General features: G+C 41.7%; 1 protein-coding gene across 3 annotated transcripts in view; it reads right to left on the bottom strand.

Annotated features, from left to right (window-relative positions):
• Ctnnbl1 (catenin beta like 1) overlaps positions 1-12,343 on the bottom strand; it is a 159,421-nt gene that overhangs the window by 99,148 nt on the left and 47,930 nt on the right. For all 3 annotated transcript variants that reach the window (XM_063248366.1, XM_063248365.1, XM_063248368.1), the window contains 2 exons: positions 7,891-7,986; positions 590-683 (listed from right to left, as the gene is read on the bottom strand). In XM_063248366.1, the coding sequence (XP_063104436.1) occupies positions 590-683; positions 7,891-7,986 (190 nt within the window). The remainder of the gene's footprint in view (positions 1-589; positions 684-7,890; positions 7,987-12,343) is intronic.

A 12,343-nucleotide genomic window follows, 5' to 3' on the forward strand; every position in this document is an offset into this window, starting at 1 on the left:
AGGCTACTCAAAAGTACCATTTTAAATAAACTATTGGTTTTCTGACTTTGCAAAAGGAAAAACTAGAGAAATTCAAGAAGAAGAAAGAGGAGAAATACTGTAAAGGAATCCACTCAAAAATTGTAGGACCCAGGCACAGCCAAGTTAATAGCAATGTTTCGACTCAATTTACATAGCAAACTACATAAAAAGAAGAGGGAAGAAACACTGTCTTTTCAAAAAAAGTGCCCTTCCTCCAAAGTTACCTAGTTGTTCAAAGTGGGTAGTTCCACTGAAGGAAACTGCTAAGAAACACCACACAAATGATTGAAAGTTTTTAAATATATACTTTCCAAAGAAAGAGGGGGCTGGCTCCTGCATAGATTTTATCCTAAGTTATGGAGGCAAAGGTCTGCTAACAGAAGCCAGTCAGTGGTTTTTGTCTTGGAAGGTTACCTACTTAGAGGTTTTCTCCCTCTATTACCTTCAAGCCAAACCAAAGCTGCAGTTATTGAAATGTACACACAGGTCTTCATTTCTGAAAAGGCAGTTTGGGAGCAGAAAAAAGAAAACACTCCCATGTTGACTCAGTGAAGGCGCCCTTTCTCACCCAGAGTGTTGTGGACACCGTCCGCCTCCTCTCTCACAGACTCATCCAAGCGCTCCAGATTCTGCACCAGCAGCGCTACCACCTGCCCGTCCACCTGCAGAAAGGGAAGCAAAGGGAGAGAGGGATTCGGGTCACAGACGGGTCTCCCAAGCGTCCTAGTCCCATATTCATATCGTCATGGTTTCAATGAACAAAGCACAAACATAACCAGCCACCTCCGGTTTACACTGCACTCTGCCATTCCATCACTGTGAGCCTCGTGGTGACCCCGAGGGGAGCAGGCCCAGCGCGCTGCCGTCTCCTCAGCAGTTCTTCTTACTTACAAGGACACCAGTGCAGGTCAGGCCAGCAGTTCACCTGGCCCAAAATCTTATTCTAGGCGAGAGTCAGAAGTGTTCAGGTTTACTAGCTACAGTTATTGTGACCTCAGAGTTTAGTGCTGTACTCAACACATTCTCACTTTTTACGCTAAGCTTTTATGAAACTACCACTTCAGAATTTCTATTTCCCTCTTAGAGTAATATGAACATAACAAAATGCTTTATAAATGCACTATATAATGCATTAGAAGGCTATTGTGCTTTTTTACTTGATTCACACATTTTAGATAAATAGGAAACTTGGAGTAGCCACGTCATGCAGTAAGAGGCTGTGACTTTGCCAAGACCACACAGTGACAGCAGGGGCAGTGAAAGCACAAGCCAGCCTTCCTTTTTCTTAGGTGAAATAATGCCTTTTCCTATTTTGAGCTACCTTCTGTGGACAATTTATGCTCTGGGGAGACTTCCCTTGGGCAACCCTGAGGCACAACAGGGAAGACAACTTAGGAAACCTCTAATTTTCTATCAGTGAGAAGTGATTATCCACTGTAGATTTCTAAGTAGGCAGCCAAGAAGATACAGTCCACTGCATGCTTGTCGTATATCTTCCTCCATTAGGACGTGGGGATAAACTGCAAAGATGAATGAAGATGACATATTTTGCCCTGAGTTTGGTAAAGGCAGCAGCTCCAAAATTCGAGAACAGAGTCTCAATCTTGTCTTTTACCCTTCTGATACCAGATTATCCCCACTGGCTAAGCAAAGGCCAAGGTCACTGAAGGCAGACACCTCACTTTGCTCAGATTTGTACACTCTTCAAAGTCTAGTATGATGTTAAACATGGAAGATACTCAGCAAATTTTCCTAAAGTGAAATAAACTGATGGGACATTTTATGCATTACAATTAGCTCATAAATACTGCTCCATTTATCCTCATGAAATCCTTACGGCTTTTACAGCAAACAAAACGAAGGCTCAGAGGGGTTAATTAGTCTGGCCAAACTCATAAAGCTTGTGGCAGAAGTGACCAACACTGAAAAGCCCATTTTTTCCCATTATAGCCTTTACTTACTTTGTTGAGAAGACAGAAAGCAAAAAGAAGACAGAGAAAGGAAATGATCTCATTCAACCAATACTTCCTGAGTACTTGTGTGTGAGATGGGCACTCTACAGGTCTGCTTCAAACAGCCTGTGGGTAGAAACTATGACAAAAGGGCTAGATCTTGAAATGGGGTCTGTGTTCCTTCTGGGTGAAATTCAAGGAAAACATCTGGACAAGGGGAAAACCTGAAATTACTGACCAATTCACAACACCTGGATCATATGCAGATCAGACTTTCCTAGGCTCTCCCTTGTGCCTTAGAGGAAGAGCAAAGAGAGGATCCCACTGAAGAGGATTCTGATGCCAAAACTTAGAATGCTTGTAAATACAAGGAAGAGTTCTCCCTTCTTCTGTCAGGAGACACACATACAATCTTCCTTTCAAATCTCACAGCTAGCAGTTTTACCCAAGAAATCCTCTACAATGCTTTCCTTAATTAATTGGACAATTTCGGTGAGAGAAAACAGAAAAACATCTAGGGGAAAACTATGAACCATGTCACAGTTTGTTTTTCCCTAAATCGCTGATTGACTTATAATCCCCTGAATCCTACAGCAGCAGAAACCGCAACTCTGCCACGTGTAACATTACTCATCAGTTTTGCGAACTGCTTCACCAGTTTCGCTTCCTGATTGCTGTTTTATCTGCATTATTTTTCCTCCTCTTTTCCTTGATTCTCTGCTGTCTGGAAAGTGGCAGGAACAGTGACAGAGAGCAACTTGCTTAAATCCTAGAGCTGAATGGTTATGGATAATGGGTGTCTAGCTGGCGGAAAATCTTTTTTCTTGTTATAGAAATCTAACTTCTAACAGGCAGCCTTTTTAAGCTTGCAAAGTGTGAAGCTTTATGTTAGGCTGGGTTAAATGCAATTTTATCTGATTGCAGGATAGCCAAAAGCAGTCAAAACATATTTAGCTCAGAAAACCCTTGGAAAAGTATTTATATTATGCATAGCTCTGGATATAGCCTAGTAAGAAGTACAAATTAGCATTCTATCCTACTCCCTCTAACCCCTTGGGTCTACCTTCAATTTTCTGGACCTGCGACGAAGTCTGAAACTAAAAACAAATCCTGCTCAGGGATTAAAGCATCCGCCAGAGCAACGCTAGCCTTGGAAATCAGGACTGTCTTGGGCCTGACGTTTCCTGATAAGTCTCTAGTTATTTCTGCTTGTTAGCAGGTTTCTCAAACAATATTGCAGCAGGTCTTACTGAAACAAAGTACAAAGGCACGACCAGACATTTTTTGGCACTTGACCAAAGAGAACAGACATAAGAGAAAAGGAGGAAATACAGACAGATGAGAGGTTCTGTCTGGTACAACCTAACAACATGTTTCCTTCAGACTTAGATTGGAGTTTTTCTAACTTTTAGGCATTTCAAAATTTTATATTTAGAAAAAGTAAAAAATAAAACTGAACACACATTGATTCTTCATCAAACAAGTTTCGAGGATCCATGTGGTGATACGGTCATCATGCAAAACTCAGGCGCACTGTCAACTGCCTAATGATATTTTAACTATACTCTTGCACTACCAACCCACTCTCTACGGCAGCTGCCAGAGTGGTCTTTTTGAAACGTTTGCTCTGACCGCATCACCATTTCCTTGCTTAGCCCTGTCCACACTTGCACCCCACCCAGCCCACTGCGGCCGACAGCGTCTGATCCTGACCTTGTTCTCCCCTCACCTGGCCACACTCTCCTGAGGTGGCCTTCGCTTTCCTTCATTAGGTCGAGTGCATTCTTGTTTTAGTCTCTGCCCTCGTCCCACCTTGCTCTGAATCACTCGTTTCTTCTCTCAGGCCTTTCCTGGCAATGACTTCTAACCCAACTTCTTGGCACTCAGCATCACATTACTCCACCTGAATTTTCCATGTGACAGAGAATCACCATCTAGTAGTTTTGTTTCTTTATTTACTGTTTTTTACTACATTCAGATAGAAGCTCCACAGAAGCAGAGAACTCTGTCAGCCATATAGCTATCGAGGCTCCTAGAATCAGGAACATGTCAAGCATTCGGTAAACATTTAATGAATAAATGACCAAGAGAATTTCGCTTAGGAACAAATACAGTTTAAGGTGAGAAATTAATAGAAAGAGGAAGAGGCAGGATCCAGAAATTTACACAGTAAGCACCCTTACAGCAACACGAAGTCTGCCTAGTTCAGCCATGCCTGAGCAGCACAAATATAATGCCAGTCAATCTGGGGCTCGAAGTTGAACACTTGGGTAGGGTTACCTAAAGGCAAGAATGAGTAGTGCCCGTGCTCTCACCAGTAAAGCCACCCCTGTGAACCCCTTACAGCAACATTGTCACCTTACCAACTTTACAACCCAGCCACACTCCTACCTGCTCTGGGCAGGACACCTCACAGAGGCCACGGTCAGTACTCCTCTAACTCTGTAGTCCTTCCTGATTATTCCCCATCAGAATTCGCTTTCCCTTCCACAGAGGCCTTCACCTTACAGCTGTTCTCAATATTCTGTCTTGTATTATCATATCACTACTTATTTCTTCCTCTTTGAAGAAAAAACTGAATCTCTATCTTGGCATGTCTTATTTAGGTCCGTGTCATCCAAATTTTTTTGAAATGGATACAAAATGTTTTCTGAAACATTTTTTGAGCTGAAAAAGTGTTTAAGTTCAATAAACAGTCACAAATATCTCACTGTGCAGCAGATGATATTTATCATATCAACTTGACATTTACTAAGTACTTAATATCTACCTGCCAGGCATGATACCTGTAGAGCAATGATGGCCAATATTTATTGGGTGTTTATCTGTGCTATCCTGCTGTAAGGCTTATTATATATCTCATTTACTCCTCACTTTGATACTGGTATCTCCATTTTGTAGACAAGAAAAGAGTACAGAGTAACTTTCTCATGAAACAGAGTTGGTATGGGACAGAGCCACTACTCAAGACAATCCTGTGCAAGGGGATAATAATTTAGGAAACACAAACTTAGAAGTAAAGGTCTACAGTCCCATGTGATAGTTCCAGGATGTACAATGTGATAAGAAACATAAATTCTGCTGAACACAAATTCTGTGGTAAGTTTGGAAAAAAGTCAGAAGAGCTAGGGTTTAAGTTAGCTTTCAGCAATGAGAAGTAGCCCAAGTGGCCCCAGAGAAGCAGGGCGTGCCAAGCTGTAGGCAGGAGCTCAAAGGCAATCTCATGGTAAGTTTGGGGACTATTACATAGAAAAATAACTGTAGTCCACTGAGACTCTCAAGGGGTTCCAAATTGTCTTTGGAGAGACAAGCAGAGAAATGCCATTAAAGCAATACACCCTCACATTACTCTCCAGAAAATCTGGGTCCATTTTCCAGGCTCCAGACTGACTTGCTCCAAAGCACAAATATTTATTTGTCCTTTGTATAAAGAACAGCAGTGAATGTGAACCAAAATTTAAAACCTCAAAGGTCTTCAAGAATGCTAGGACAGCACTCTTTCCCCACAAATGTGCTGTTCTATTGCTTGGGACTTTCAACTGGGAAAAAGACTAAGGCAATAACCTCAAACTGCACACCACAATAAATTCTGCCATGCCCTCTAGCCTCTGCTCAAGCAATTCTAGGCCTCTAATATTGGCCCCAAATTAAAACTATGAAGGCAACTCAACCCTTGTAATATGAGAATACTTATCAAACTTCTTCCCCAATGTGGCAGAAGGGTAGAGAAAAACAAATGGAAGACCACTCTCCAGTTCTGCTTCCTGATATTTACTGATAGTTTCAACTCATTGCAGAGAAGCCAATACCATATTAAGAGTCTGGAATGTACAATATATGTGATTCACACCAGCCCCTCCAGGATAAAGCTACGAATCAAAATCTTAAAAATAATAAAATCATAAAAAAGAAACAAACAGAAAGCCATATACAGCAGCTAGCTAATGGCTCCCAAGACTGAAGATGAACTGTTTCTTTCCAAACAAACAATAAAATCTGCAAGATCCAGCCTCTGTCGGTGGGCTTGGCAACATGGACGACACAAAAGGGGCTTTGTGTGAACTGCTGTTCCTGGGCAGGTTTTACAAACAGCAGCCAGGCTAGCTGTTCCTCTCTTGCCTCTGCCATTCACACAGGCTAAAGGATGGTAATTAAAACCAGCCCAGGGACTAGGCAGGAAGGCTCATTCAGGGCCACCGTAATTAACCTCTGGAAGGGAAGACTGCAGAAATGACACAGTGGGGATACAGTGCAGGAGCAAGGCAGCCTTCAGATGCTCCTCAACACAAAAGGACACCCCAGCAGCATCCTTTTCTGTACAGTGCTTCCAAAGAAAAGTAAAGGTCCTGAATCTTACAGAAGCAGCAGTTCACTCAAGGAAGGGGCTTGAAAGAAAAATGGTCATAGAAATTTCCATCATAATTGAACACAGCCCTGCTGGACTCTAGCCTTGCTCTCTCTGAAATGGTTCTTCACGTCAAGTAGGTGCACCGTCCCTTCATTCACACCAAGTGTGAGCAGTAAGATGGCACAGAGGGAGTTTCTGGTGCTGAAGACCTCAAGAGAAAGAGAGACGAGAGGGTGGGCTGTGGAGCAGTGGGTCTCCGAATCATCTGGGGACCCTGACCCAGCCCATCTGAGGCAGTAGGTCACGGGGGAGGCCAAGAAGCTGCCTAACAAGCATCCAGATGCTTCGAACCCAAGTGACTACAGTCATTGCTGATAAACTGTCCAAATTATACTTAATGACTTATCAAGACTCAGTCTCAAATAAAACATAAAAAAGGAGTGGGTATTAGCTCAGTGTAAAGGTCCTAGATTCAATCTGCAATACTGAGAAAACAAACAAAATACCCAAAAGTACATGCTGCTACTCATGTCACAAAGAAAAGGCAGGAGAAATCAACAAAAGGGAAGGAGGAAGGGGACCCACAGAACCAGAGCAGGGAGACAGCCAGGTAGGTGAGTGGACAGAGCTCCATAGGTAGAATGAGAGCTGGCTGTGGGATCTTTTCAGCCTGGAGCCCTCTTTGATCCCCAGTGGGAGGAGTCTGCTGTGATGAGAAAAGAACTGTGGTGAGGATCAGAACATGCAGGTTCTTTTGTTGTCACAGGACTGGGTGAATGACCCAGTGGAAGGCTTCAGGACGGCCTCTGGGCTTCCGTACACATCAGGTGATTAAACTCGATGGGACCCGGCCAATAAGGCTCACCTCACGAACCAACCCCTTTGGACTGGCTGCTGCCTGCAGCAGTGGCTGAAGAAGAGTGGGAGGCCTGGCCCAGGTTCACAGAAAGAAATGTGGGTATTACACGGCTCCCACTTCCATAGGAAGGGAATAAACTCTGGCCTAGAGGAGCTATAAGGGTTGTTCTGGTTTTAACATGCTCCAATTCCTTTCTCATGACTTACCTATAAAGTAAGTAGTATTGTAATACCTGCCTTCACTGGCACTTGGGATTATAAAGCCTCCAAGAGAAAACAAATACCTACAAAAGCTCTTATAAAAAGGTCAAGAGCAACACAATGTGGGGAGGGGGACGTGAAGTCAAAGAGAATAAAGGCTCAGGTTCCAGCTCTGTGACCACAGGCAAGTTGTTTCTAAGCCTCGGCCTCAGAACCGTACATGGGAATAACAGCAGTAAGACCCATCTGTGAGGATGCGGTGAGGGTTAAGCAGAACGGACAGAATGAGAAATGCCCTGCCTTCAGCAGATATTTAATAAATGCTGGCATTCTTCAGCCTCTTACCTAACAGAGTCCCGTGGAATAAAGTACCTCACAGCTTGCATTTCTATTCCTTATCCCCCTCATTCTGTCAGGCCTTGCCACAGAATTCTACTGATGCTACTTAGACATAAAGGTGGGGTGACAACCCATACCTGCAAAACGCTGGGTGGAGGGCATGGAACTTACCAGAGCGTCGATGAGAACTTCTGCCCCCTCTTCACTCTCGTGGAGGGTGTCTATATCAGTTAGTTCCTGAAGTAGGTCAACCACAGCGATGGACACATGTGGAATTTGTTAAGGGTCTCACATACATATGAAGTCCCACCATGCTTTATGAAAATCTTCAGTTCTATTTCTTCATCAAATTGTTTTATCATCATTTATCTTCAATACATTCTAGATTTCTCTCTTTAATAAGCTTCCTCCCACTGTGGGTGTTTAGTAAATGTTGTTAACTGACTCAGTTTCTTTCTTGAATTTAGTCCACTTCTGGTAATTTAGTCCATAGGTTCACAACATTTTCATAAATCTCCAAACTTTGCACAGATCACTTGGGAGGCTGCTTTTCCAGTGATAAATAGGCCAACATCTTTAACCCTACCTCAAAACAAATCCTGGTACAATTCCCCTTTGACAGCAGTAATGGTGGTTGGGTTTGACCAAGGAGCCTCAGAGAGCAGGCAGGTCAGGGACAAATTGGTTGGATGCAGAGGGAAGGATTTCCATGAGATTATGGGGGGGCCAACTATTCTCTCTCAAAGGTCACACTGCTGTGAACATACAGAAAGGTAAGTGGGGGGAAGTAAATACTAGGTAAAAATGGCAGAAAGTGGGGGGACTACAAGGAAAAGGAAACACAAAGGAGAGAAAAGAGTACACTGGAAAACAGAACTAAATTCCTAACTGTCGTTCCCTTACCTGGACGGACACACACACACACACACACACACACACTCACCCTCTTGCTCTCCTCACACATGCTTGCTCTCTCTCTGATGCATCACATACCCCTTGTTCCATCAACCTACATTTACTCAACACCCATGATAAATAAAACACCACAAGGTGATAAGAACATATCTGTTCTTCATTCTGGGCCTCAGTCTCCTCACTGTAAAATGATGAACTTAAAGAATCAAAGACATTTTTAAAAAGTCTATGCCGCAGGCAATAACCAACATGTAACAAATGAAGAAGATAGATATCGTGAATCGCAGACATCCTAAATTCAGCTATGAGACCGGAATGACTTACTAGAAAAAGACAGGTCAGAAAACAGACAGCTAAAAAGATGAAGGCAATCAAGTGAGAAAGCAAAAGTGGGAGAAACTGGATGTGTGAGGCATTTAGAGAAGGGGAGGAAGAAAACTGGGGGGAAAACTGTAAGTGTTTCAAAAAGTGACACCCTGAAAGAATAACTTCAGGGCTGGTGCAGGACGCACTACTGCACCGTGAGAGTGAGCTGGGGAGACAGACAGGAGGCTAGAGGCGAGTCACTGGGGAGCACGCGGGCAGCCTAAACAGAGAAGACCTTTTCCAAAGCTGCCAGAGCACAGAAGCTAGAAGTGACACAAGGCTCAGACCTAGGGCTAGTTTCACTAGCACTAGAGGAAAAAAAAAAGACTCAGGACATTAACAGGAACAACAGAGATTGGTAACTGATGATAAAGATTGAACATCTTTCACTGAAGGAAACACTACTTGGGAGGTCTGCTTTCCTCATCTCTGACTGACTAGCCAACCATGATGAGAAAGTAATTAAGCTCTCTTTATCTTACTCTTTCACTCTTAAAAGCAATATTTACCCACACTGAGAGCAAGGTCTTCTGACAAAAATCTTCCATGCTTACAGTCTTCATTAACCAAGTAACCTGAAGGCTGCTGATACAAAAGACCACATATCATAGTTAATATTAGTAAACCGAAACACACATATCACTTGAATCAATTTAAAAATAAAACTTCCTTACTACCAACTAACCCCTAAACCCAAAAGCTACCCCACTAGCAGGAACGAGTTCTTACTCTCTAAAGACTGAAATAGTCTCTATCATAAAAGCCACCATCTTTCAAAGCTATCATCAGGCCACGTGCCATGCTCCTTCACAGATAAGAAAGCTAAAAGCTCAGAGTGATTAACTTAGCTAAAAACCTTACAATAGTTTAAGAGAGATGTTAGATCCACCCGATTCCTGTAAGAACAACTGCCACTACATCTCATATTAATGCATGAGGGGAAGATACACCAGGTTTAAACACAGCTAGGCTGAAATACTTCTACCTATTAATGTTGCTGCAACCATAGCAAGGTTATCCTTTATTTCCATCATAAGCTATTAAAATCTCAGGAAAAAGAACAAAACACTAACATCACCCCCATCTAAAATACTATTCCATTCACATATCCACCTACCCACTCACTCAGCCATCCACTGTGAGGTCTGCTATGTATGAGACAAGGAACTGAATCAGGCACACAGTAAGTATTATCATTACATCCCTTTAGTGGCACCAAGCATGATTAAATACTCATAGTATCTGACAATTATTAATTAAATGGCTTTAAGAGACAGGTGGAGTATAGACGATCCCCAAATTATGAAGGTTTGATTTAAAATTTTTGACATCGCAGTGCAAAAACAGTATGATTTCAGTAGAAATTAGACTTAGAATTCTGAATTTTAATCTTTTCCTGGACTATTGATATGCAATCCAATATGCTGTGGGGTGATGGTGGACAGAAACAGCAAGTCCTAGCTCCCATTCAGCCAAGTGACCACGACAGTGAACAACTGATGCTCCACAGTGCACAGTATACAGTGTTGCTAAGCTATGCTTGGTACATTAGGTATATTATATGCATTTTTTAACTACGCTAATTTCAGCTTAGCAATGAGCTTACTGAGACAATTCCCACTGTAAATTAAGGAGCATCAGTATATCTGAAAGAGCCACAGACAGAAGTCAGAGCAAGCCTAAGGACAAGAGTCACGTATACTCCTTTTTGCTTCACATCTTTAGTGAGTTAAATGACCACATAATTATTACTAACCATGTACTCTTACGCAAGCTCCTATATTTTCTTGCAGTTTATAGTATAATATTCTTATCTGCACAATGGGAGTAATGGTATCTGCCATTACTCAGGCCATTTTACTGTGTAGCTATAAGAAATGAAAGATGTCTGGTCTAGCAAGTTAAAATTTTCACAAATATGAAAGCACTAACAGATTGCTAGATCTTCTCAAAGAACATCCAAAGCCTTCACCATTGGCTTTGTGTCTCCAAACCCTCTAAAATCTACAGTAGTGGCCTAGACCCAACACGGTCCTCTTTTCTGGATTACAGTGGTTGGGAAGATCTAACTTTACATTTCAGCTGTGCTATAGACATTTAGATTGACAGAGTTCTTTTTCAGCCTCAGACGGCCTATGAGCCAGATATCACATTTTTCATTAGTTTTACACCATGCTCACAAATGTGTCACATTAAACCTAGGAACTTAAAAAAAGGGGGGGGGTGAGGGAATGTTTTTACAATGTTGGTGATTTTATATAGAATAAGTCTAACTTTTACCAAGGAAAATCTGTTTCATTATCTCCTTGCCTACTTTCCTGCCTCTTTTGAGAAATCAAAAGGAAATCAATTACTCAATAAGTCTGGTAAACATCTCATCAACTGGTTTTTATCACTATCACTAACTGGTTTTTACATAAACTCTCAACTTTTATAAAACAGCATTTCACCAAGGCAGTAATGAAACCATAAATGTGATCACCAATTCCGAGGTAATATATATAATCCAAAAGACAGAAGGTCAGTGGAATACCAGAATGAGAAACAAGAACCAAAATTAAAGACTGACAGATGAACAAACTCTCAGTCTTGAAGAGAAAATTCAGCATGGTCTGCCATCCATCCAGCCTTTCTTTACAAGCAGCCACTGGGCACGGGTGATAGGCTTTTCCACTGTAGTTACAATTTCATTTCACAAGGTAAAAGGTTCTCCTGTCCAAGTATAATAGGAAAACAGAGAACCTGTCTCTCTGCAAATTACTAACACACAGTTTTTGATAGCCCATTTTGTCATGTGGAGTAGAAAGGCCACCCCACTCACTCTCTCTCACCTGTCCACTACTAGGACAATCAACTAGTATAGCAACAGTGAAGCAGAAAAAACTAGCTGGGTAAGAAATGGTCTATAACAATGGCCCAAATGGTCTCCGAGAAGGAGTGTTGTTTACTTCTATTTTTTGGTTCTTGATATTTATATTTTGGCCTAATCCCACTTAAAGCTTTGGTATCACAACTAACTGTTGTGATCTTATTAATTTCTAATGAGATGTGTCCACAGGAACACAGTTATTTAAACAAACACACAAACAAAGAAAAAAGGCAGAAGAAAAAGAATTAAGATGTTTTAAGCAGATGGCTTTTTTTAAAAAGTCACTTCCAAAAGATTTCAAGAAAATTGACCAGTCTGAATTCAGAGAATATAACTGATTTAATGTAACAAATGTAGAGTTGAAAGTTTTTATTCCTAGACAGGGCAGTGACTAGAACATAGCTCCCTTAATGTAGATGAATGTCAAACACAGACAAAATGGTCTTTTTCTCTTTTTGCAATAGCTGGCACAAA

Source organism: Cavia porcellus, unplaced genomic scaffold (assembly GCF_034190915.1).
Source record: "Cavia porcellus strain 051 isolate PalLab524CR breed Dunkin Hartley unplaced genomic scaffold, mCavPor4.1 scaffold_5, whole genome shotgun sequence".
Classification (NCBI taxonomy): Eukaryota; Metazoa; Chordata; class Mammalia; order Rodentia; family Caviidae; genus Cavia; species Cavia porcellus.